Source organism: Myotis davidii, unplaced genomic scaffold (assembly GCF_000327345.1).
Source record: "Myotis davidii unplaced genomic scaffold, ASM32734v1 scaffold1031, whole genome shotgun sequence".
In the NCBI taxonomy this organism is placed as follows: domain Eukaryota; kingdom Metazoa; phylum Chordata; class Mammalia; order Chiroptera; family Vespertilionidae; genus Myotis; species Myotis davidii.
The window spans coordinates 180,132-207,020 of record NW_006283442.1 but is presented as its reverse complement, the minus strand read 5'-3'; the positions used below and the strand labels follow the sequence as shown (position 1 = coordinate 207,020).

Sequence of the window (26,889 nt, the reverse complement as noted above, 5' to 3'; positions counted from 1 at the left end):
TGGCTGAGTCAGGGTCCCTCCCCCACTCCCCCCACCCAGGAGCTGGCTGGCAGCTTAGGAGATCATCTAAGTCCTTTGGCCTATGATGAACTGTGATGAGGGTGGGAAGACAGGGAGACAGGGAGAGTGAGAGCAACATTCACACAGTCCCAGGTTATGTGGGGCTTTACAGAGCTTCCGCACACCGCACACCCCTCGGGAGAAACACCCTGAGCAGGTCCCTGGTCACAGAACCAACCCCCCAGCCCACACTGCAGAAGCCTCATTCTAAGAACCCCTGTCTCAGGGTTGGGCTCTCACTGTGAGAACCCACCACCAAAGTGCCCTGAGGGACAGGTCAGCAGACCAGTGGCCTCATCTCCAGAAGCTGAGGTCAAGACACCATGAAGTATAAATTTCACCTCCGTGTGTCCCAGTGTCTTAGATTTCCTCACTGTCTCTGCTGACTTTTACCTGGTGCTATTGTGCTTAGCAGACAGAAAGAAGAGATGAACGGTTTGAGTGTGTGTTTGGGGGGTGGGGTGGTATGTGTATGTGCATTTGCATGCACATGTGTGTTCACGTGTATGTAAGAGCACATGAGTGTTGGGAGGGAGTAAGATAAGAGGTTAAAAATAGAGTGGGGCCCTGGCAGGGTGGCTCAGTTAGTTGGAACAATGACCTGTAAACCAAAAGGTTGCAGGTTTGATTACCTGTCAGGGCACCTACCTAGGTTGTGGGGTTGGATCCCCTAGTACAGGGTGTAAGGGAGGCAGCCAATCAATGTATCTCTCATACATCCATGTTTCACTCTCTCTTTCTCTTTCTCTTTCTCTCTCTCTCTTCCTCCTGCCTCTCTCTCTAAAAAGCAATGAAAACATATCCTCGGGTGGGCCATACCTTGTTGCTGAATAGAAATGAAAATGTCCAATCTCCCTAACTCTTGATAAATTAATACTACCCTAATGTAAATACTAACATAATTTTATAGAAACAATCACTTACTTAGAAAAGCAAGATGCATTTTTATATACCAATAACAAACTATTGAAAAGATAAATTAAGAGATAATCACATTTATAGTTGCATCAAAAAGAACAAAATACTTAGGAACAAATTTAACCAAAGAGGTAAAAGGCCTGCACTCAGAAAACTAAATAGTGTTCATGGATTGGAAGAACTAATATCTTTAAACTGTCCATATTACCCAAAACAATCTACAGATTCAATGCAGTTCCTATCAGAATACCAATGATATTTTTCATGAAACTAGAACAAATAATACTAAAGTTTATTATGGAACCACAAAAGACCCTGAATAGATTCAGCAATACTGAGAAAGAAGAACAAAGTTGGAGGTATCACACTACCCAATATCAAACTATACTACAAGGTTATAGTAATCAAAACATCATGGTACTGGCATAAAAACAGACTTGTAAATGATGGAACAGAATAGAGAGTCTAGAAATAAATTCACACATATATAGTTAATTAGTCTATGATAAAGGAAGCATGAATATACTAGTACAATGGTATAAAGACAGTCTCTTCAATAAATGATGTTGGGAAATCAGGACAGATACATTACAAAAAAATTAAACGAGGCCACTTTCTTACACTATATAAAAAAATAAGCTCAAAGTGGATTAAAGACTTAAATGTAAGACTTGAAATCATAAAACTCCTAGAAGAAAACATAGGCAATATTCTGACATCACTCTTAGTAATATTTTTTAATATGTTTCCTAGGCCAAAGACAAAACAAAAATAAATGAATGGGACTTACATTAAACTAAAAGGCTTTTGCAGTACAAAGGAAAACATTAAAAAAAGAGACAGCCTACTGAATGAAAGCAGATATTTGCAAATGAAATATCTAATAAGGAGTTGATATCCAAAATGTATAACAAACTCATACAGCTCAACATAAAAAAAATAAAGACCTTAACAATCCAATTAAAACATAGGCAAAGGCCCCAACCGGTTTGGCTCAGTGGATAGAGCATCGGCCTGTGGGCTGAAAGGTCCCAGGTTCAATTCTGGTCAGGGGCATGTACCTTGGTTGTGGGCACATCCCCAGTAGGAGGTGTGCAGGCGGCAGCTGAAACAAACATTGATGTTTCTAACTCTCTATCCCTCTCCCTTCCTCTCTGTAAAAAATCAACAAAATATATTTTTAAAAAAACACACATAGGCAAAAGACATGAATTTCTCCAAAGAGGACATACAGATGGCCAACTGCACATGAAAAGATGCTCAACATCACTAATCATCAGAGAAATGCAAATCAAAACTATAATGAATACTACCACACACCTGTCAGAATGGCTGTTATCAATAAATCAACAAACAACAAGTATTGTCAAGGATATGGATAAAAGGGAACCCTGGTGCACTATTGATAAGATTGCAAACTGGTGCAGCAATCAATAGGGAACTTCCTCAAAAAATTAAAAATAGAACTATCCTATGACCCAACAATTCCACTTCTGGATATTTATCCAAAGAAATTGAAAACACTAATTCTAAAAGATGTATACATCCACATATTTATTGCAGCATTTTTTAAAACAATCTGAATGATATTTTATCTTGCATGATTATACAGTATGAATAATTAGCTCACAATCCAAGATAGCTTTATAAGTTTTGTTCTTCAAAATGGTGTCAGTGTTATAGGGCGAAAAAAATTACATTTAATTTAACAAAATCAAGAATGATATGTCTGACTTGGAGAGTGGGACCCCACAGATTACAGTGGCTCCAAGCAAGCCATTCCCCCACCTCGCCCAGCAAAGGAAACCAGGAGCTAAAAATACCCAGACACGCAAACCGCACCTCACACGCTTTTATGTAAAGGTCAAGCTTGTAAATTATTCATCCATGACGCTCAAAAGTGAGAGAACTGAATAGAAAGCTAAAATCTGGAGAATCCTCATTTCCTCCTCTTTGTGGAGTACAGTTTTTCTTCAAGTGGGACTGGGACAATCCCTTCACACTCCTTTACTTCCTGGGACAGGGGTGTTTTACAATATTAGGTCTGATTACATCAATGTCTTGAGACAAGTGCTCCATCATGTTTTCAACAGTTGCTGTTGGTGCATAAAAATCCAGCAAGAAATACCCTCCTCTGTTGTGCCACTGGCTGTGGACAGAGATCCGATAGGGAAGTGCCCACTCCCCCAGATTCTCCAAGTTCCTCACGATCGCCCCCGTCCATCAGAGCTTCTATCGTCCACTTCAACGCAGCAGCAGTCTCGGGCCACTATTGCAGCATTATTTATAACTAGAGGCCTATTGCATGAAATGCATGCACTGGTAGGGTCCCTAGCAGTAGCTGGCTGCTCCCTCCCTTCCCCCTGCCGGCCCCACGCCCTGGTCGAACTCCTGGATGAAGTCCCAGTTGAGGGGGAAATTTGCATACTACAATTTTATTATATAGGATATTCGAGATATGGAAGCAATCTAAGTGTCCATTTATAGACTAATGGATAAAAAAGATGTGGTACATATATACAATGGAATATTATTCAGCCATAAAAAAAGAGTGAAAACTTGCCATTTGTGACAACATGGATGGACCTAGAAGATATTATGCCAAGTGAAATAAGTCAGACAGAAAAAGACAAATATCATATGATTTCACTTATATGTAGGCCCTAAAAAATAAACAAAATGAAAATAAACTAATAGATACAGAGAACAAACTGATGGTTAGCAGATAGGAGGGCAAATAGAGGGATGGGAAAAAGAAGTAAAAGGAATTAAATACAAATTGCCAGTTATGAAAATAGTCATGGGGATGTAAAGCACAGCACAGGAAATATAGTCAGTAGCATTGTGATAACTATACATGGTGCCAGATGAGTACTAGACTTATCGTGGCTACTACACTTATATGATTCATGTGGTATGTGAATGCCAAATCACCATGTTGTATATCTGAAGCTAACATAGTATACCAAATATAATTGAAAAATAAATTTAAAATAAATATTTGAGCGAGGAAAATGAGAAATATTTCTATATACTCTTATGGAATGATCTTAGCAATGGAGATAAGCCTGTATAATACCCCCACTGTTTACCTAAAACAGGGAAATGCAAATATATTTTCATAGTTATATACATTTATATACATATTTGTATGTATGTACATATATATATATTTTAATTGAACAAAAAACAAGTCAAGAAAAAATATTACTTATAGGAAAAATGAAAGAACAGGGGGATAGAGATAAAGACAGACTCTTCTGAATATGCCTTATTTTCCATATTTGACTTTGGAACCGTGTGAATGCTTTATATCATTATAAAAAAATTAAATTTTAAAATATAAGCTATAAAAATTGAAAGCAAAGAAAATATACTTAGCTGTGAATCAAATTCCTGAAATACCGGGTGTCAGCCACTGCGGGATGGTGAAGCAGGTGAACCAGGATGCCAGACCAAGGCAGTCGCTGTCATTGGGGCGAGCCTCTGGTGGTTACTGAAAATTCTTTGTTCACGCGTGCCACAGTCCCACCCACTGCTCTCACCCTGTGCTGGTGCCCGATGCCTGCCCAGATTGCTCGGTGCCATCAGCAAGTGCGAGCAGCAGCTACTGGCCCCAATCACCTCTAGGCCTTCTCCACCTTCCCCTGTTCCTGAGGGGTGATCAGGGCAGGCAGCTGCCTCTCGCACCCACTGCTGGCGACAGCCCCACTCACTTGCATCTGCCGTCAGTGCGGCCAGTGCCGTCAGTGCGTTGGAGTGGCGGCAGCAGAAGCAGGGCTGCTGGCAGACAGGGGACAGGGACCACAGTAGGAGGGGTTAGGCAGGGGCACTGAGGATGGGCAGAGACCCACCCCTGTGTCCACCACAGCCTCTCAGCCCACAGTCCCTTTCAAGGTGCACGAATTTGTGCACTGGGCCCTTATTATTACATATATTGTGGAAGAAGCAGCAAAGGATTCACAGCATGAAAAAGGAGATGTACTAAGTGATTCAGGACCAGGGTCTATACCAGCGGTTCTCAACCTGTGGGTCGCGACCCCTTTGGGGGTCGAACTACCCTTTCACAGGGGTCACCTAAATACATCCTGCATATCAGATATTTACATTACGATTCATAACAGTAGCAAAATTACAGTTATGAAGTAGCAACAAAAATAATTTTATGCTTGGGGGGTCACCACAACATGAGGAACTGTATTAAAGGGTCGCAGCATTAGGAAGGTTGAGAACCACTGGTCTATACTGTAGGTATAAAATAAAAGTCCATTAAATTATACATGTTATATATAACTATTATCATTACATACAATAGAACTTATATCCTCAAATGTATGTTTTTAAAAAAATTCCTGAAATACCCATACATAGGTGAGTTCTTTCAAGGGACTTGAAAACATAGAGCTGTAAACACTAAATAAATAAAATCTTAAACTGTGTTCAATCACCGTATTGCTAGAAACAATATTGACACTGTTAGTCACAAACGATATTAATTGATAAAGCAATATATAATGTCAATATAATTAGGAACCAATATTTTCAGCAAAAGAGGAGACATACACCTTTTTTTAATTTTATTTTTTTATTGCTTAAAGTATTACAAAGGGTATTACATATGTGTCCATTTTTCCCCCCACCCTAGACAGTCCCTAGCCTCCCCTATCCCCCAGTGTCTTATGTCCATTGGTTATGCTTATATGCATGCATACAAGTCCTTTGGTTGATATCTTACTCCCCTACTTCCTGCCCCCCAACCCTCCCTAGCCTTCCCGCTGCAGTTTGACAGTCTGTTCGATGTTGCTCTGCCTCTGTATCTATTTTTGCTCATCAGTTTATAATGGTCTTAATTATCCATAAAAGAGTGAGATCATATGGTATTGTTCTTTCATGGACTGGTTTATTTCACTTAGCATAATGCTCTCCAGTTCCATTCATGCTGTTGCAAATGGTAAGAATTCCTTCTGGGGCTGCAGTGGTGCAATCAGTTAGCGCGCGGCCTCTAGTATATCTGATAAGGGATTAATATGCAAAATAAAGAACTCACACACAACTCAATAGCAAAATATATATATATATTTTGCTCTTTTCAAAAGGGCAGAAGATCTGAATAGACATCTTTCCAAAGTTGTACAAATGGCCAGTAGGTACATGAAAGATGCTCAACATCACTATTCATCAAGGAGAAGTCAACCAAAACCACATGAGATATCACCTGTTAGAATGTCACCAAAAAGACAAAAGACAACAACAAAGGCATTGTTGATGGTGTAGACCCTGAGAAAAGATACCTACAAGAAGGGCTCGTGGTGGTTAACTGGGCTCAAATTTTTAAAAAACACCAGACTAGCAGCTAAGTGAAATACACCCGCCACGTGCAATCTTTAGGGGAAAAGGGGGTTGGGGGGAGGTGGTGGGGGAAGGGACTAAAATAGAGCAGAAAAGGGGTTGCTGAGCAGTGGGGAAACAGGGAGAGTCTGGTAAAGTGTACCGATTTTCAGTTTTCAGGTGAACAAGGTCTGAGGATCTGGTGTGATCCATGGTGACTACAGCGGTGACACTGTGTTGTATAACTGAAATTTGCTAAGAGGGTAGAATTGAATGCTCTCACACACACAGAATAGATAAATGTGTGAGGTGATGGATGTGTTAGTTAACTGAGTGGGAGGGTCCTTTCACAATGCAGACATACAGCAAACCCAGACAATGTATGCTTAAAATGCCTTACAATTTTATGTCAATTATACCTCAGTAAGCTGAAATTAAATGAAGAAAGAGGTGATGACTGCCCCCTGGTGCATCGTCATAACGATATGGCTTTGAGACCATGAAAAAAATTAGTTCCACTCCAGCTGGCTAACAGATTTTTTTCCAATCTGTTGGCAAGGTCATGAAGTCCAGGAGGACCACTTAGGTGAGGTAGTCAGAGTCCGCTCCTCCTCCTTTTCCATTTCATAATAAGGTGACTATGTGGAAAGAGCTTTGAAACTGTGAGGTGCTGTGTATGCGTTGGTCAGGAGAAGTTACTATCCCTTTGGTCCCAGGACAAAAATCCCTCTTCCTGAGCTCCCTCTGGCTTCCAGAGCCAACTCCCCCAAAAGCTGAGTGGACAAATCAGGGGCTAGATCTGAAGAAGCAGAGGACAAGGGGACCCCATTATTAAAGGGGATGCAGGCCCTGGCTGGTATCGCTCGGTGGTTAGAGTGTCAGCCCACACATGGAAGGGTCAGGCATTCGATTCCAAGTCAAGAGAATGTACCCATGTTGTAGCTTCACCCCTGCCCTGGTTGGAGTACCAATCAATGTGTCTCTCTCTCCTCTCTCTCTCTCTCTCTCTCTCTCTCTCTCTCTCTCTCTCTCTTTCTCCCCTTCCCCACCCCCCACCCTTTCACTATTTCTAAAAGTCAATAGAAAAAAATCCTCAAGTGAGGATTTTTAAAAATTGTATAAATAAATAAATAAAGGGGCTGCTGCCCAGGGGAGCCCCACCCCCAGCCAGAAGGGCCAGGGGCGTGCTGCCTTATCCTTTCCAATGGCCTGTCAGAGACGTAGCAAATAACTCAGATGGACTGTACTGATAGGAACTGTGGGTTCACCCTGAGGCCTCGTCCTTGCTCCCCGTCCCCTCCTCCTGGACCTGCCATCGTGCTGCGTGTGGTGCCACCTGCTCTGTCTGCCTCACAGGGAGTCCGAGCGCGTGGCGGACATGGCCTTCCTGGGCACCCGGGCCGGCCTCCTCAGAAGCAGCTTGTTCGTGGGCTCTGAGAAGGTCTCCAACAAGTGAGTGTGCCGGGGCGGGAATGGGGTCCCTGTAGGGTGCTCCTGGGCGTGTGTGCTGGCAGGGCATGTGTGAACCCCTGAAGTGCGAGGAGGGTCGAAGGTTGGGGCTTACGGAATGGGAGGTCAGAAAAGTAACCCTTCCCCGCAGGCTCGGGCTCATCCTGGAGGTGCCCCTGGATAGGAGGGACGGCAGCCCAGTGGGGCAAGAGAGCCCCCGAGACTGTGAAGTCGGGAGGGTTAGCCAGAGGTTCACTTCCCCAGAAGGAAACCCAGAAATTGTTTTCCCCCTGGGACAGGTCTCCGTGTGACAAGCTAACTCTTCTGGCTGCGTCCCCTCCTTTCTTGACACTTTCCCCATCCCCTAAGCCAGCAGGTCCCAACTGCAGGCAATTTGCACCCGCCCAACCCCAGGGCCGTTGGGTAATGTTTAGAGACGTTTGGGTTGCAGTAGCTGGAGGGGTGTTGTCACTGGCATCTAGTGGTGGAGGCCAGGGATTCTCTAACCCTCCTGCTGAGCGCAGGGCAGCGCCTGGCAGCCTGTCAGTCAAGCTGAGGCTGGGAAGCCCTGCTCCAAGCACAGTCCAGCTTTGCTGCCAGGGACCAGCCAGCCCACTGTCCTCCCTGCCGTGGGCTGCAAAGGGGGAGTGGGAGCCCAGGGAGGGGCCTGGAAGGGAGGGGGCTGAGCAGAGCCACCTGAGCTCTGCAAACCACCAGGCTCAAGTAGGAAGGGCGGCTTCCAGGCATCTGGAGGAGGAGAACCCAGGAGCTCCTGAGCAGACGTGACCCCGTCCTCACCTCCCACCCACTGGCTGTTCCTCTCGCTAAACCCAAGCGCACTCAGCTATGGCGCGCCATCTTGAGCCTCCTCCCGCACTCTGTGTCAGGTCCATGCTTGCTGGAAAGCTGAGGCTCTCTAAGAAAACAAATGAAGTTGCTCTCCCCTCTCCCTACCTCCCCTTACTCCCTCAGAAGTGGAGACAGAGGGAAGCGTGCTGCCTTCTACCCTTTCCCATGGCTGTCAGAGACGTAGCAGATAACTCAGATGAAGGACTGATAGGTAAACTGTGGGTTCACTCTGAGGCCTCAAACAGCGTGGGAAGCTTTCCTCCCCAAGCTTACAACCCTCTCACACTTCCTCATCCCTTAAACTTCACCCCAATCGAAAATCACACAGGTCTTTGGCCAAGGTTGGACAAGTGAACCCTGTCCAACGGTGTGAAGGGAGGAAGCATCCTGGCACTCCCTGCGCCTCCCTCTCCGTTTCCGGAACGGGAACAGGAACAGCAGGGGGAGACCTCACACAGAGAGGCCTTCCTGAGTGACGAGCCAGCCACCATGACCGGCCTCACATGCACTGCACAGCCCCAGGGGCTCCCCGCACCCAAGCCGTGACGTGACTGGCAGCTAGGAATTGGGCAACAAGGCAGGTCTGCTTCTGGAACATGTGAGCCAGGCAGTCTTAAGGTCCACCTCAGCTCTCCACCTCACGGGTTAGCCACAGTGACGTTTTTATCCCCCACGGCTTCTCCCTGCCTCCCACTCTGCTTCTGGACCAGTGCTCTCTTCTGCTGGCTGGTGTGTGCTCAGGGAATGCTAAGCCATAATTAGCAAGATAAAGCTGCTCCAAAAGAGAAACCTCATAATGTATTCTAAAACCTAGAGGCAAGAGCTTTTGAAGTAACCATTTGGGGGGAATTTATGCTCCTGTATTAGCTCAGCGATGAGGTGACTATACAATTTCCATTCAGAAATGCTAATTAGTCAGACAAAAAGAAATTAGACTATATCCAAAAGAAATAAACCCTGCAGGCAAAGCAGTTAAAATAAAAAATGGAAAGTATTCTTTCAAAATACAGGCGTCATACCTCTTCTAGCTCCTAATGTGCCATCAGATACAACACATTTGACTCTGGAAGAGGCAAGAATTGCTGGGGACATCGTCTGGGGCGCCACCAATTAGCTCATATTTTCTACCATGAAAACAGAGGGGAGTTGCTCTCTTGGCCCAGTCAAGATAACTGTGAGTGAAAGGAGAAGGATAAACATGTTCCCAGGTATGAAGGGAGGAACCAAATCTCTCTCCTTACAGGAAGTTCCTGACCCCTGGGGACAAGGCCAGCGTGTTCACCATGGACCACTTCCCCCTATGGTACCGCCAGGCCGCTGAGCAGCCTGCTGGCAGCTTTATCTTCAATCTCCGTACCCCAGAGGGGCCAGGTAATCTACACCCCATGCTCCTGGGCTGGGCGGGACCGGGCATCCCTCTCCCTCCTGTGATATAAAGCAGAATGCCCAGACTACCGGGTTCCTCCCTGTTTTCCTCCTGGTGCACAGTAGCGACTTGAGGAAGCTCGCTGGGCCTTGCCACACAGCTGGTCCCTGCACTGTGTATAGGACGGGTCGTCGCATTCTCTGACCAGCAGTCAAAGATGGCGGTTAAAAATCTAGCATGGAACAGAGGAAAGAGATTTGACCAAAAATCTAGAGGAGATGAATTTTAGCCCAAATTCCAAATAGAAGGGTATTGGATGAGTTTCTCTCTAAGATTCTTCCATTTTTCTAAACATCTGAGTATCTTTGAAAATTCCTTAAACCTCCAGGTGAAAGTAGCACTTTACTTGCTGATGCCACTGCCCCCCAAGGCTCTTCCCAAGCAGGGAAAGCAGCCTGGGCGCCACTCCCTGGGGTCTCCCATGGCAGCAACACTGAGCTCCTGGCCGGCTCCTCAGAGACACCCCATAAAAAGGGGCGCCTCTCCCTGGCAGGCCACTGGGGGCTTGAAGGGTCAGAGTCAGGGCAGCCAAGGTTGGGCCCCATGGACCAAGCCAGCAACCCCCACTAGTCTAAGGACCAGGAAGGAGCTCAGAGCTGCAGGCACCCAGCTCCACCCAGCCCCCACTCTGAAAAATGGCTGCAAAAGGAAAACTGGAGTGACTTTAACAGAGCACCAAGAAAATAGTAGGATGTTTCAATGGAAAGGGACCTTGGAAGGCGCACAGCCTCACACTATTGGTTTCCACATGAAGAGACTGTGGCCTACAGAGGCAGAAGGACTGGTCCTGGGCTCCAAGAGTGTGGGCAGAGCTAGCGCTCCACTGGGTCACCTCTGGGGCAGCCTAAGCCCAGCCGTGGAGCAAGAGGGCCTAGGAAGATCCACCTTCCTCCCCACCCGCCCCCACCCCGGGCCAGAGTGAGCCCATGAGGAGGGGGAACAGAAGGAGGAAAAGGGCAGAGGACGGAGACATCTGAAAGGAAGGGGCGGGCTGGGAGTCAGTTGGAATGAAGAGTTGCATTTCTGCTTCAAGATGTCCCCCACCAAACCCTTCCAGCCACCACTTCCATTTCTGGTGGAGAAATGCTGAGGAGGCCCAGGTGCCCTCGGGCTTCCCTGGGGCTGTGCCCTCTGGATGGCATCTTCACCTTGTGCTTCAGCCCACCCTCCGTCCTATACCTGCTCCTCCCACCTGGTGCATCACTACTGTGCTTTACAAACTGCTTCTCCACGTGGAACACTCTTATCTGTACAGCCCTCTACGGTGAATGCTGTTAGCTCCTCCTGCCCAGGCCCCCCACTTCCACACACACACACACCTCCGCTCACACAGGGAGAAGCTGAGGCTCAGAAAGGTTCTGTGTCTTGCCCGGGATCACACAGCGAGGGAGCCACAGAGCCATCCTAAAACCCCCGAATTCAGGGCCTCGCACTGAGTGGAAGGCAGGAAGGGGAGCGTCAGGGAGTGCGGTCACTCCTGGTGAAAGCTCAGAGGGAGGTGCTCAAAGCTGAGGTGAAGTCCCTCCTCACACTGTCCACTCAGAGCCGAGTGAGCAGCTCTTCCTCTCTGGCACCAGCTCCAGCAGCACCGAGGGCTCCCAAGGAGGGGCACCCACCCGAGGAGGTTCTCTGGCCCTGCCCCCAGCCCCGGATGATGCTCCCTCCTGCCGGCATTGTCACTGGGACTCGCCTGCTTGTTGCTGGGGAGCTTTTTGTGGCGGTGAGGTAGGAGGTGGGTGGGTGGGAACTGAGCTGAAAGAAGAGAGGGAAGCTGGCAACCCAAAACGAGGGAAGGCTGCATTGGGAGGCAGGAGCTCACTCCTTTTCCACACCCTCGCTCATGCATATGCTTAGAGACGCATAGACACCTCTGCACACTCCCATTCTCCCAAAGACAACAACAACAAATTTATTTTAAGGGGAAGGGGGAGTCTCAAGGAGGCAAAGGAGTCAGCTGCGGTGAGTGGAGGCTTCCCCCTGCCTCTCTGGGCTGACTCCCTTGCCCTTGGCCTGGGCCTAGGGGGCTGAGCTCTGCCCACAGCTCTGTCTTTTGTCAGCGCCCCGAGAGAAACCCGCCAGCACAGAGCAGTCTCCCCGGTGCCCAGGCAGCTCTGGCCCATTACTGGTCCTTCCACATTCCACCTCTTCCTGAGCCAGCCCCAGGCCTGGCCCCCCTGCTCAGTTACCCCAGGTGCTAGGTGACCCAGGAGCTGAAATTCCTGATGTCCCCAACGACGGTGTTATTAGGACCCCCACATCTTCACTTGGGTGTTTCCCACAAGCCTATGGAGCACACGTACAAGAGAAGGTCTGTCTGGGAAAGCAGCCTGTGGCCCCGGAGAAACCACAGGGAGTCAGCCACAGCAGTGCCTTCCAGACATTCCTAGAAGCAAGGTGAGGAAGCCAACTTCTCTATGTGGCCCCTGTGGCTTTATCATGGCAAATTCCTACAAACAAGGACAACCTCACCATTGTAAGTTCCTAGAATCTGAGTAACTTTACATTTCTGTGGGTTATTTGATTACAGCAAGGTGGGATGGGTAATCTTAGCTAAATAGCAGGTGAGACAACGCAGTGTTCATTTAAGTACCATTTCAACTGCAGTAACAATCACCACACAACAAGGTCCTCGTGGCCCGTTTGTTTCAACATGTCTTACAATGACGCTCTAATTAGAGAGCTCGTGGTAAAATTTCCCCTTCCTTGGGATGTTTAATAATGGAACTTGACCAGTAGATAAGAGCACTTTTGAAAGCTAAGCCAGGTCCATGGACGGATGAAAAATAAGAAGCCCAAGGTCACACACCAGCCTGCACCAGCTCAGAGCCAGGCAGCTCTGTTTTAATGGAGAGCTGAAGCTGCCACCTGCATTCTGCACCTCTGGGGGCCTGGCTCCTAAAAGAGGTGGGAGAGCAACTCAAGGAAAGGCCTTGCCCTGCAGGAGCCTGGCAGAGCCCTAGAAGTGCAGTGACCGGCCGCACAGCCAGTGAAGGGCATGGCTGATGATGGTGTGGTGGTGGGCGGGCCACCACGGCCAGGATTTATGGAGTGCCTCGGACCTCAGCCTCAGCCAGCCTCTGTGCCCAATGCAGCCCTGGTGTCTGGCTTCCTGGAAGGGCTGTCAAGGTCACTCTGACTCGTGTGACAGATGAAGGACAATTCAGGATCTGCAACCACCGAGTCTTGGAATGCAGCCTTCCTTCTGCTAGAAAGAGTCATTTGATGCAACACAACTCTTCTGGGTGGAACGCATGTCAAGAGGACGGTTGCAACAGGCTCCCTGAGTTCAAATGAGACTGCTCCTTAGTGACACTGACAGCACTGCATTGTCTCCGCGGCCAGGCCCACGGCGTATGACCTGGCAGGTTCAGGTCTGCACAGAAAGGGGGCAGCGTCTGGGCCTCAGGAGGCACTCTGCCCCGACCAGTGGTTGGTGGTAACAGCCTTCACAGTAACAGTTTTCTCAAATCCCCCTCAGCTTTTCAAGGAATGTCCTCACCTGCTATTTATACTTGTATTCTTGGTCTCCCCCAACCCCTGCTCTTCCCCAGCTGCTGAGAAAGTGACTTGCCATTTTTGTTTCCCCAGAAGGTCCAGGTGAGCCTGGAGTCGTGACGGTGAGCACAGCTGTAGCCGTGACAGTGGACGAGAAGACAGCCATTGCTGCAGGTAGGCGCTGCCCTTTGTGCCGCCGAGGCCGGGAAGGTGTGAGTCGATGTCACGGATAAGGCACACGGTAATAGCAAGAGGACCCCTGCCTGTGCAGGGCCGCAGTCCTCGGCTGTGAGTGTCCCCGGTGACATGTGGAACTGAGGGTAGTGGAGTCTTCCCAGGCCATTTTATTTATCAAACAGTACCACCTGAAATCTTAAAGAATTTATGAAGTGAGTAAAATGAAGCCCAGAGAGGTTAAGAGATCTGCTGAAGGTCACACAGGACGGAGACTGCAACCCAGACCTGCTTCTCCCCGCTCAGCAGCTGCTTCTCTCTTCCACCACCTCGGGTCTAGTGTCCCTCTGAAGAGAAACGGGGCTGTGACTCCAATCCTAAAGTAAGAGCTCGCTGTGTGCTCGGCACGTGCCCAGCCCCTGGGAATCTGCTTCCAACGCGCACTCCCGTTCGGCCCTCAGGGTATCCGGTGAAGCCAAGGCTTTGGACTCCATTTTATGATCAGGAAACTGAGACACAGAAAAGTTATTTGCCCAAAGTCTCACAGCAAATAAATAATGAAGCTAGAATTTGAACTCAGATCACCTCTCTTTAAGGCCCGGGTTCACTATCCTGTGTTGCAATTTGCCTCAAATGTGATGAATGGCTCTCCCAAGCGCCCTTGACTTCGCAGTTTCTTGGTGCCTAAAAAAGCCCCGGGCACCTGTCTCGTTATCCAACAGCCACCATGTCCTGGAACACAGCCTGTGTTCAGCTTCCACGTCTTAACTTCAGCTGGGTTCTGAAAAGTTGCACGATCAATGGCCACTTGAGCATCAGCCATCATGCCTCCTTGAATCAGGCACCTGTCCTGCTTCCCCGGGGACCCCTTAGCCATGAGGAAGCACTCAGCAGCTGCAGTGGGGCGAGGCAGGCAGGACCTGTGCCCCTTCTCCCCTCAGGCTGAATTCAGGGCAAAGGGGATGGAGGAGTAGGCTGGGGTCAGGCAGAGAAGGTCCAACCCTGTCTTCCTGGCTAAAGAGGGCACAGGTCAGGCTCCTGGCTGCTTTCCACAATGGGACAAGGGCGGGGGAAGCGGGGGGTGGGGAGTGACTTGGCCTGATGTAGTTCAGCATCCACGTTAGGAACACTTGCGTATGGACCATCTTTAGGATGTGCCAGCCCAGGGTTTGAAAGGCACCAGGCTGTCTCAGGCACCTCTTTTTTCTTAGTCCAAAGCTAATTCTAAATCCATTTCTAGGCCAAATTTTTACCCCAAACTTGTTTCCCTAAAGCAGTGGTTCTCAACCTTCTGGCCCTTTAAATACAGTTCCTCATGTTGTAACCCAACCATAAAATTATTTCCGTTGCTACTTCATAACTGTAATGTTGCTACTGTTATGAATCGTAATGTAAATATCTGATATGCAGGATGGTCTTAGGCGACCCCTGTGAAAGGGTCGTTCCACCGCCAAAGGGGTCGCGCCCACAGGTTGAGAACCGCTGCCCTAAAGACTATTCTGTGGTCCCAGTTGAGTCTGTGCCTGTCCTGCTCCCTCCATATCCTGGGTCTTCTCCGCTCCTGCACACCTGGGAGCTGAGGAAAGAGAAGGGACACAGGGTCAGGCTGCTGGCTGGGCTCTCCTGCACTCTCCAATTATTTGAAATCATTTTTAACACAGAGCTGATTTGGAGCTGTGAGAGGTTGTCATAGAAACTGTGTCCTGGTGCCTCTGGCTTAACACACTGCAGGCAGTCGCTCTGACGCTCTGGGTGCCTAGATGTGACAGGAAAAGGATGAGGCTCTGGAGACCTTCAATTAGCTGGGGCTCTTCTCTTTTAATTTCCTCTCTCTGGTCTATGGCTCCGCCTTCCTGATCCTGGCCCGGTGGGGGCCTCTAGCTCCAGGCAGGGTAGGCAGCTTGTTTGCTGACCTGGCAGTTTCATCCCTTGGAAACTGGTGGCAGTGTGTGATGCGAGCTCCAGGAAGGATGTGCATGTGTGGGTCTGTGCCCTGGGAGAAGGGCACTCTACCACCCAAAGAGGCCAGCCCCACGCCGGCAAAGGTGTGTCTAATGCCACAGGTTCGTACAGAGGGCAGATGAATGAGGGGGGATTCTTTTCATCTCTAAGCAGGTGATTTAGCAACAGTTGCTGCAAAATTTCTATAAACCTAACTTTTTAGTCAGGGTCTATTTTCAATTCTCCAAGCCCTAGTTAGGGAATATTGACAAACATAATGCCGGTGGGCACCATACTCTGCAAGTGTGTTTGTCTACCACATGTTCTGCAAGTCACACGTTCCCCTGACAGCCTGTGTGCTGGGCCTGCTGCCTGGAGCTGCATGAGGCTCCTCTCCTTGGGGTCCTGCCCACAGGTGAGTGGGCCTAACCAGAGACCTGTGCGCACTCAGGATGGGACTTGGATAATGCACCTACGTGTTGCCCAGACTTGCGCCACACTTGTGAGGGGCCCTGTCCTCGCTGCTGCTGTGGGGCCCAGGGCTGCTACAAGCGTTATGGCTGCAGGAAGGAGGGCAACGCCCCACAGTTATCACCACCTGGAAAGGGGAACCGCCCGGTTCTACCAGGAGTCTTGCTGAGCTCCAAAAATGGGGTCCCTGATGGTTCGCTTCTCCCTGGGGTTTGCTCCTGGCTCACTGGAGTAGCATCCAAAGGAAGGCTGGGAGGGAGAACACTCCATCTTGGTCTCTGAAGACTAATGAACCATGCAGTCCAGGCCCATTCATCCAGAGGCCAGTCCAGGCCTAGAGGAGGGCCACTCGGGCTAGGGATGGAGAGCAACCCCAGAGGCCTCACTCTCTCCCTCATCTCCTCTCCTGGTCCCCCATCCCAGGCCCCCAGGCCGTAATCCTGATTCCCTGCCTGCTGAGCCCTGTGGAGAGATCATATCTGTAAGCCCAGAGTATCATCTGCCTGCCCCTGAAGTCAGCTTTGAAAGTGAAAGATGGTATTAGGTGAAACGGGCTCCTCCTTCGTGTCAGCAAACTTCACCAACTCATGGAAGCTTATAAAACCCAGTCAGCAAGAAGTCCTCTAACTGCTCTTAGGGAGCCCCTCACCTTCCATTACACAGTGGGGTCCTCTGGGCAGATGTATTCCTTCCTGCCACACGGGCCCATCTGCCCTGGACTATCAGGGTGGGTTCACTCAGGCCAGAGTAGATGAGCACCCACAGGGCACGGAGCAGTGATGGGTCTCATTCCATAAGCTACGCGGCTGCCCCGTGAAACCAGCCTGAGGCTCATGCACCTCCTGTCAGGCCAGCACATGGCTGAGCTTGCTGCACTTGGCCCCCACTCCTCCCGGTGCACCCCAAGGCAAGGCCATGGGAGGCCCCCACTGTCTGACAGCGTTCTGGACATCAGGGTGACATCTGGCAGCACTGTGTGCAGCTGCTTGGGGGTGGGGGACAGGAAGCCACTCTCCCAGCACTCACATCCCCTCCCCACCCAAAGAAACCAGGAAGTACATAGGAAAATACAGTCTTTATTGGTCTTCTGAAACAACAAACCAGAAATATAATTTGCCTTTAAAAATCTTCTGTCTCAAGGTGAAGATACCACTATTGACAATGTCCACCCCTCCCCCATTCCCTTTAGGAAATCCCCACATCTGGTTTCAGCTGGCAAACCAAAAGAAGGAAGACTGTGCCCCACATGGGGGAGGGCATTTAGCAGCCTTGCTGGGGCGCCCTCGGCACCCCTGTGCTGGAGAATGGCCTTTCCAAAGGCAAGTTTGCCTCTCCTCCAAGCCCTCTCTCCGACTATGCTCTTCTATGAGATACAAGCGTTGAGGGGTGCAAGCTGAGCTGGGCCTGCCCTGTCCTTCCTCAAACCCTGGCCTCGTGTTCTGGCAACCTCTTCCTGGGCCACCACTGAGCGACCTGAACCCCACCCAGCCCTCTTCTCTGCCATTCCCACAACTCTGCAAGCAGGCGTCTCTGCCCCTTTGGTGTAGGTTCAAGCAAGGAACAAACAGGAGCCCTGGCCCTTGCTCCAGTTTGGAGCCCAGTCCAGGTGCAATGGAGAACTCTGGGGAGCCGGACTGAGCAGACCAACCCGTGGGAGAGGGAGCCCCATCACGGGAGCCTCTGAACAGAGTGCGGCAGTCTCTGTGTGGGAGATGTGAGCAGGCAGTGAGCTTCACAGAGGCCACCTGCTTTCCCAAGATGTCACCAGGCACAGAGCATGGCCCAGTCCCCACCCAAGGTCACGGGCCCAGAAGTGCTGAAGAAGGAGGGAGGGGTGCAGAGCAATGGTTCTCCGGCTGCGGGCTGCAGGTGCGGGAGGGGAATCGGTGGGTGTCCCCACAGGGCTGGCAGTGATGATGCACTTTGGCCCCCTGGGCGCTCAGGAGGCTGCCATCCACAGGTGCTGCAGCCTCAAGGCCTCTGGGCTGCTTCCCTGGAAAACCCAGCAGGACAGGTGAGAGGGTTACCATGGTGACGGGCAGGCTCATCCACTTGGCCCACTTTAGAGGATCTCAAAGGCATCCTGTACTGTCAGTTTGGGTTTCTCTCCTTGTTGACTTGAGAAGATGGCGATAAGCAAGCAGAAGCTTCAGTGCTGAGGGCTAGACACCCAAGGGGAAGCACGCTCTGCTCCCCAAGTTCTCCTGACTCTGTCTCCATGTGACTGTGTGTGCACGTGTGTGGGATTTTTTTCAGTTGATGTGATTTCGCTGGTGATGCTATGAGTTAGTGTGAGAGTAAATTAGTGAATCCAGGAGTAATGCGGTCGGCATAGTCTCTAGCAGATATAGGGGCGTAATGGCTTCCGCCGCGGGAGTGTGTTGCAATCACAGCGTGGTGTTTCTAAGGGCTAGATCCCGATGACAGGGCTGCTGGGCTTGCACGTTAGTACCAGCTTCTGAAAGCTGGACCCAACTTTCACACTGAAGGGTGGTTAAGAATATCTTCCTGGCTTAAAAGAGAGTCACAGAAATGAACCCCTTCCCTCATATTACTTCCTCCCCAGCCCCTCATGCAGATGAGAGAGGTTGAGCAAGAGGTAGGGAGAGTCACCTAGCTGTGGACTACATCCAGGGCAGGAAGGGCAACGGCAGTGCTCAATCAGAAGCTCCACTTGCACGCATATTCCTTCCTCTCTACGACCAGAGGCTCAAGGAGATCCAAAGATTTGGTGGCCCCGGGAGGCGCATCAGCTGGAGCCTTCAGCATAATGGCAGCTTCCCCAGAGACTGGAAGTCCCCGCTGTGGCTGCTTTGCTGGAGGGCTGGGCTGGGACGGGGGAAGGAGTGGAGCTGGGGACTGTGGCAGAAAGAAGGGCCAGCTCTTCCAGAAGCAGTCTCCATGCGCTCTCCTTGCCCTTCCTACCTGAGCCAGGTAGGGCCGGGCTGTCATGCCACAGAGGAGATCTGCTTCTGGTCTTCATGCTCACCCTCCGGGTCCCCCATGAGCGGTTGGCGCTTCTTGAGCTCTCGGTGGTATTTAGCCATGAGGGAGGCATAGATGCAGCCGTAGGCAGCAGCCACCACCATCATGATGCAGACGATGCCACAGACCACCCCGGCAATGATCACGGTGCCGATGGCCCGGCGCACGCTCACAGGCCGGTACCTCTGCTTCTGGGGGCAGGCTGTACTGGACTCCGGCTCCGGTTCAGCCCCTGGCTTGGGCTTGGCAGGTTCTGGGCTGGCCTTGGTGCAGGGTGGGCCAGGACTATCCAGCCCAGCCGAGCTATTCTCGCCCTCCAACTGGGAGCAGTAGTTGAACATCTCCATGGGGACCATGCGCATGTCCTTTCCTCTCAGCTCCTTGGGTAGGGTGCAGGCAAGTTGGTCCAGGCGCCCCCCTGCATTGGGCGAGAAAACAGGAGGAGCTGACCAGGCAACCAGACGCTGGACTCCCTCTTCCCATCCCCAGGTCCCAGAAACAGAAGGCCCAGAAGTTCTAGTTTCTATGAGCAATGTGGTCAGTCCTGGGATCATGTGGATAGGAGAGGAAGGGAAGAGGAAACTAGCATCTATTGAGCCAAGTACCATGGTGGGTGAGGCACATATATCACATCATTTGATCCATGCAGAAGCCATGTAAAATGGGTATTGTCATGATTCCCGTTTTATAAAGAAGGACACAACCATTTCAGTCATCTTACTTGCTCCAGAGTCCGTCTGACCCACCAGGCAAGACAATGCTGGTAGGTGGGGGTGCTCAGGAAAGAGCTGTCAGTGCAAAGAGAGGGCCAAGAGCCCTGCCAGACTGCAGTTCCACTCCTCTCCCTGAACCTGCCTGCCGCCCACCTGCTGTGAGCCCAGGGCACTGTGCTCAACATGACATCCTATCTCTCTGGGCCTCTTCCCTCACAAAAAGGACAAAAGCCAAAAGTCACTGCCAAAGCCACCACTCTTCCATGCAGGACCTTTTGGTTGCCTAGGAGTACTTCCTTGGAGTACAGAGAAAAAGGGGTTGGGCGAGAATGTTTCTCTTTTCCCCTTTAGAGCAATCTAATGGCCCATCAGCACCCCAACCTCAGCATCTCTGAGTGCAGAGGCATCTTGGGAGGAAATCCTGAAGACCTATGAGAGCAAAGGTGCTAATGGGGCAGGGTGGGGGGCAGCGATGGGTGCACAGGTTCACCATGACAATGGTGAAGCTGCTCCACCATGGGGAGATGGAGAAGCAGAACACAGAGAGGGCAAGAGAGAGGGCAGCTAAGGAGAACGAGTTGCCCGGATATGCCCTGGGAGCCAGAGTCAGATCCAGTGAAATCCAGATGCAGGCAACAGTGCCTGTACAAGGACTTGGCTGCTGCCACCCGCCGCTGCCAGCTCCCTCTCCCAGCCCAGCTGCTGTGCACAATAGGCATCAATCTTTCCCCAGGATGCTGATGAAAACAACCCAGGATTTTTTTTGAGGGAGTGCAACGTTGACAACAACTCTACTATTGAAAATTTCTGAAAATATACATTCCCATTCCTTGCCCGTTTGTGCTGAGAGTTTAGTTCCTGATGACTGTGTGAAAGGGTAAGAATGTTCCCTAGGGACAGCACATTGGTCTGGGTCTGAAGACACTTGGCCTCTAGTCCCACCCCCATCCCCAATGCTGACTGCCTGGGTGGCCTTAGCAAGTCTTCCATCCAGTGAATGTGTCCGGGGCAGCCTTTCTACGGGCAGGAGCTGGGTGCTGACAGGGGGCAACCTCATCTTCCTGCTCCAAAGACCTGAGGGTGAATCCAGCCTGTCGTCTTGTACAATATAATGTATTTAATTGCTTATGAGTATTACCTTTCTTGGCTATAAAATAAAGCCATCTCAATTAGATATGAGGATTAAAATAGATAATGTACATGAAATGATGCTTGTAAACTAGGTACTATGCAAGGATTATTTCCCCAATCACAAAAATGGGAACTGTTATCATAGTGACTAACATGTTATGGCACTTTACAGCATGTAAAATGTTTTTAATAATTAACACATGAGAATGTCGTGCAAATAATTGAGGTTGTGGCTCCGTATGAAATGAAGGAGTGAGATTTTGATGAAAAATGTTAGCATTCCTTTCACGAAGATTTTTTATGTTGATTCATTCATTCAGCAAATATTCATTGAGCTTCTACTTTGTGCTGGCACCAATTGTATCTTATTAAGTCCATTTCATATAATGACTACTACTAGCAAATGAACAAATACATACGTTTTATTGAGGACTTACTTTGTTTTCCAGACACTTTACATGTATTACCTATTTAATCCTCACAGCAATTCTATGAGATAGACATGTTATTCACCCCCATTTTACAGATGAGTGCACTGACACAGAAATTAATCACTTTCTCAAGATCATACAGCTTGTCAGTGGCAGAGCCACAAATCAAGCCCAGATCTGGCACCTTTAGCCACTGTGCTTGATTCTTTGCCCTCCTGTCCCATTCCTTCTCATCACTTCATAGGTCATTATAGAACTTAGTCAGTAATGAAAGTGGGAAGGGAAAGAAAGTAAAACCATTTGGCTTCTTATTAAAGCTTTGATAACAAAAGTTCTTGGAAGAGAGAGTTGAGATCATCATCAAAACAAAAATTTGGTTTTATCTGTTCTTCCTCCTCTTTCCCCTCCTTCCAGAAATGATGGATACTTAAGAGGTTGCTGTATTCAGAAAATCAAGGGTTGTTTTCTTTCTCCTTCTACCATACTAGGGAATCCCAGAGCCATATCTAGTGGGATGCAGAGAAAAAGTATACTGCGTCTTTTAGTTCCCTCATGAAACCTATGAAAGTAAGGTCAAGTTACCATGAGTCCATCTAAAAGAAAAAGAGAAGAGAAAGGCAGGGAGTGGGGAGAGGGCACAGAGAAGAAGGGGAGCAGTGGGGGAGGAGGGAGAGCAGCACCCCGGCCTCCCTGCCCTGCTGATCTTTTGGAGCTGGGGCGGCTGGGACTTCCAGTGTGGCTGGTGAAGAGGCGGGGCCACCCCTTCTCCCCTGACCTTAGCCCAACCTCCAGGAAATGCGTTGGATCAGGGGTGACCCTCCCAATTCCTCACACCCACGCAGGGCTGGCTGTGCTCACCTCGGTAAGAGAACCACTCCATCCAGTGCTTGAAATCACGCAAGTTACAGTCACACTCCCAGGGGTTGTCCCCAACCTGCAGTAGCTGCAGACTTGCTAGGGGTTCAAATGTCAGCCGATCCAGGTTCTGCAGGCGGTTGGAGCGCAGCGATAAGGAGCGCAGAGCAGGGAGTCCGTCAAAAAGGCCAGTGGGCAGCTGGGCCAGGCCGTTGATGGACAGGTCTAGGTGGCGGAGCAGGGGCGAGTGCTGCAGCAGGTCTCTGTCCAGGGTCCTGATGCTGTTATTGCGCAGCTGCAGCTCAGTCAGATTCGTCAGGTCCTCGAAAATGGAGCGGGGCAGCTGGTCCAGGAAGTTGTTGGATAGGTCCAACCGCTGCAGACTGGACAGATTGGCGAATGCCCAGCTTGGCAGGGCACTCAGCTTATTGTTCAAGAGCAAGAGAGTTCGGGTGGCAGCAGGCAAGTCTGGGGGCACCATGGTGAGGCCTAGGCCACTGCAATCCACCTCCAGGCTGCGGGTGTCACACTTACAGGAGAAAGGGCAGGTGGGGAGGGCCTCCACAGCACACAGGGCGATCCAGCAGGCGATCCCTGGTGGGGCAGCAGGGAGGAGGGCGGACGGGGAGAATCATTTTTTTAATTTGTGTGAGGGGACATGGAATTTATTCAAATATCCAGCCTTCCTTTGGGAATTTCTTTTATTTACCTTCCATTCTTACAATGTGGATCCCAAAACCCTAAATTGGGTGGGAAATTCTTGATTCTTAAGAGGAGCATGGTAAAACAGAAAAAAAATCACATCTGTGACCAGAAGAACCACATTCAGATTTTGGTCTCCCGCTTAGTGTGTATGCTTTGGCAAATCACCCCTTTCTATTGCCTTGTCTAGAAAATTAAGATACTTATAGTATGCCGAAACCGGTTTGGCTCAGTGGATAGAGCGTCGGCCTGCGGACTGAAAGGTCCCAGGTTCGATTCTGGTCGAGGGCATGTACCTGGGTTGCGGGCACATCCCCAGGTAGGCAGCTGATCGATGTTACTGATCGATGTTTCTAGCTCTCTATCTCTCTCCCTTCCTCTCTGTTAAAAATCAATAAAATATATATATTTTAAAAATCCCAAATACTTCCATGTTAATGGGCTTCGCATGGTGTCAGCACGGCTCCTTGCCCACAGCACATCTAGCCAAAGAACCCCTGCCATGCAGTATGACCCTGCAGAATGGCAGGCCTGAGTCCAGAGGGCAAGCAACACTGGTCCACAAAGGTGCCTCAGCTCATGTGGCCTCCCACGGCTGATCTCCTGGGAGCTGGGGCCCACTGACACCACAGATGTTGACAAAGTTAAGAGCATAAGGATGCTTGAGAAACCTGCCCCCAGGTTCCTCTCCCAGAGTCACTGCCAGGAGAACGTTCTCTTTCCAAAAGAAAATGGCCACACTGCTGCTTCCTTCCCCCTCCGCACCGCACCCCCAACCTGCACCTGCACTAGGCTGAGACATGCCACACAGAAGGGAGGGCACAAAGGGGCGCTCCAAGCCTGCCCCCAAAACCTCCCAGTGTGTCAGATCTGCATGAGTCCACATCCAAGACGGGGCCTGCAACTTAGCGTGAGAACCAGCCAGGAGTCCAGCGCACCCAGAGTCCACTCCAGAGACGGCTGTGCAAATGACGAGGATACAATGTGCAGTTCCACTTCACACTGAAGAGTACGTGTGTCCACGCCACTGAAAATCATGGGGCCTAGGACAAGCTCCATATTTATTCTCATTCTAAAGGCACCCGTGCCCAGAGCCTGAACTCCTGTCCCTAAGGGTTGCAGGGCAGCATTTCTGCAGAAAGGATCCATTAACATAATTCCTTTCATGGTCCCATGTTTTGCCCAGGACCCCTCTGAGTAGGAAGCACAGGGCCCGGCCTGTGGAAGGGCTGGGGGGCCTCAGAGAACAATCACAACAGGGTAGGTCATTCCATTGTCCAGCAACCTTTCTAAGAGTGACTGAAAAAACCCTTAACTGTCATCCTGAATAGTCAGAGAAGTCTGCTCATTATAAAAGGGAAAAGGGATGAGCTCAAACTAGCTCAGCCAAACTAAGGCAGCCCCAAGAAGCCCAGAGGAAAGGCCCAGCTGGAGAGGCGCTGGAGATGCCCAGACCCAGGCCATGGCCCATTTGGTCCCACCTGGAGAAGGAGCAGCCACCCTGACCAGCGTGCCTGCATGGGGTGGTCTTGAGTCTGTGTCTGGTAGGTGTCTGGTTGTCTGGTTTTCCAAAGGGCAGACGTGGAAGGAACAGGATGGGGCTGTATCCCTCCCCTGCCTGGGGGATCAATGACAGCTGAGAGACACACTGCAAGGCTGACACCTGAGCCTCTTTGTTCCCGAGGGGAAGTGAGCACAGGCATGGCCATGGAAGCCAACTGGAGACCCTTCCTGGCCACCTGGGGGCCCCTGCTGCTACCTCTCACCTTGTCACCCCTCTGAGCCCATCTGATGCCAGGTCAGCCCCCGCCACCCCCCGGACACGGCCCCACCATGCCATGTAAATATCTCCTTCCTCAGGCTTTACTTTCCCAACCCATTCAGCTTCCCTCTCAAACGGTTCCACATACTCGGCAGCCACAGTTTCCCCACCCCCAAGAAATTCAGAGTGGCATGAACATCCTGGTGACAAGAAGACGGGATCCTGTATTGCGAGGTGTTGAGTGATTCCAGAATGAGGCTGAAAGGGGAGCTGATGGCTCGGGGATCAGCCACGCGTGTGTAGTGAATAATTCAGGCTGCTGTGTGAGGCAGCTGCATGACAGGCTGCCATGCGAGAGGAGAAGTCTGGCAGTGTATGTCCTCAGGGCCTTCTCTTACCTCTCACCATGGGCAACCCGGTCCTCGCCAACCATGTCCCTTTACCGCACCTGAAGAGAATTCTTGGGGCTTCTTGCACTCTGACAACTTTGTAAGCTTCCTTATGGGAAACAGAGGGCCTGATTCCTTATACACAGGGCCGGTCCCTAATGCCCTTTCCAGCACCACATTCCAAGAGCCCACTAGTCCCCCATTTCAGAGTTGGGAAGACTGAGGCATAAGAGGGTCTCCACGGTCACCCAGCAGGCGAAACAAGAGGGAGGCTCACATTAGAGCCTTGGGGCCACAAGAGCTGGAAACTCTGGGCATGGGATGGACTTCCTGGTTCCGGAACAGACTGACATGGGGAGACAGGGCTCCAGCTCCTGATCCAACCACTGAGGCTCTCAGCAGCGACTCTTTCTTTATCCCTCACAGACGCCAAAAGCATGGCAGGTTGCACACGGTGATTCCTAGGTTCCCGGAGCCAAGCCTGGGGCCTCCCGGAAGGAGATAGACCTCCAGGCAGTCCAAACGCATCACTACAGGCCATGCTAGCCCTGCGCCCAGCCCCCACCCCTCCATACTCACAGGAGACCTGCCTCCACCGCAGGGCCAGCCTGGTCCTCTGCTCGGAGCCACTGCCGGGGGCCAGCATGGTGACGCGGCAGCTCTCGCAGCCCTGCACGGCTGGGACAGAGGATCCCTTGTAGGCACTGCCTGTCAGTCCTGAGAGAGAGAAAGAGGACGCGCTGAGCAGAGCAGGCACTTGAGGCCCAGGCCCATCCAGCCCAGGGGTTAGGGAGAGGGCCCGGTGTCTCTTTACACTGCGAGTCATTCCCTCTCCTGTTCCAGCTCTGATCCCTGGGTGGGGGAAGGAGAGGCCTGAGGGGCAGAGAAACCAGGAAAACGTCAACCTCCCGGGGTGGTCAGAGGTGGTGTGGGGGCTCAGGCGACCCAGGGGCCCTCAGTCTTAGGTGCAGTGCTGAGCTCTGGGCTGTGGGGCTCATGAACTGCCCACGTTCTCCCAGTGTCCCCTCCCCCAGCCTCTTCTTGCTGCCTCTCTGGTGTGTTGGTCTCTAAAATGTTTTCAGAGCCATACGGCCTCCTCGGTCTGGGCCTTTCTGTGACACGAGTGTGGAAACTAAGGGACGTCTCTGCCGGGTGCAGAGGGAGGCCACAGGCAACACCGGTCACGGTCCCACTGCCACTTGGCGTGCGGCCCAGGCCCCACTCTTGCTGCTGGGGGGGGGCCCCTGCTTCCCCTCCACCTTCGCCTGGGAGGTGAGTCGCAGTGTGTGTCTTCCTCGCCGGCTATAATAAGACTCAGCGGCTCAGGGGTTCGTGCTGCTGCAGCAGCTGCTCCAGCAGGAGACAGGGACACAGAGACAGGGGCACGGAGACAGGGACACGGAGGAGAGGGTGAGATTGCAAACCAGAAGGAGCAGGGAGAAGGCTTCCCTTCCAGAGAGGATAGAAGAGGGTACTCGCCCTTTCTAGGGTCTCAAGGGCCTGCCCTGCCCCCACCCAGTGATGCATAAAGCAGACACAGGTCCTCCTCTGGTCCCCACTTCCTGCCGGGTATGGAAGGGCCCTGAGACAGAGCCTGGGCCTCCATGCCCCCAGCCCCATCTGGGTGGGCACAGGACTGTGGTGGTTGCCACAGCAGCACATGCAGAGTGAGGTGGGAAATGGGGTGGAGGGAGACTGCTAACAGCCCCACCTCTTGCTGCTCCCAAAGGCACAGCCCTGTCACCTATTGCCCTGGGTGCTCCTAGAGTTCGATCTTTCTTGGTTGCCAAGTTCATCCCTGGGTGATAGC

General features: G+C 50.8%; 2 protein-coding genes across 6 annotated transcripts in view; one reads left to right on the top strand and one right to left on the bottom strand.

Moving 5' to 3' along the window:
• The window catches only part of CACNA2D4 (calcium voltage-gated channel auxiliary subunit alpha2delta 4), a 110,722-nt gene that overhangs the window by 50,968 nt on the left and 32,865 nt on the right, over window positions 1-26,889 (top strand). For all 5 annotated transcript variants that reach the window (XR_001513954.1, XM_015564334.1, XM_015564341.1 and 2 more), the window contains 4 exons: window positions 6,636-6,639; window positions 7,663-7,758; window positions 9,848-9,975; window positions 13,619-13,699. Coding sequence is in view for 4 of the 5 variants with exons in the window: in XM_015564334.1 (XP_015419820.1) it covers window positions 6,636-6,639; window positions 7,663-7,758; window positions 9,848-9,975; window positions 13,619-13,699 (309 nt within the window). In the remaining variant the exon portion in view is untranslated. The remainder of the gene's footprint in view (window positions 1-6,635; window positions 6,640-7,662; window positions 7,759-9,847; window positions 9,976-13,618; window positions 13,700-26,889) is intronic.
• Window positions 17,188-26,889, bottom strand: part of LRTM2 (leucine-rich repeats and transmembrane domains 2) — a 16,694-nt gene continuing 6,992 nt past the window's right edge. Inside the window, exons 2-4 of the mRNA XM_006753683.2 lie at window positions 25,659-25,796; window positions 22,230-22,820; window positions 17,188-19,514 (exon numbers count right to left, since the gene is read on the bottom strand). Of these exons, the coding sequence (XP_006753746.1) occupies window positions 19,060-19,514; window positions 22,230-22,820; window positions 25,659-25,725 (1,113 nt within the window). The 5' untranslated portion in view covers window positions 25,726-25,796 and the 3' untranslated portion in view covers window positions 17,188-19,059. The remainder of the gene's footprint in view (window positions 19,515-22,229; window positions 22,821-25,658; window positions 25,797-26,889) is intronic.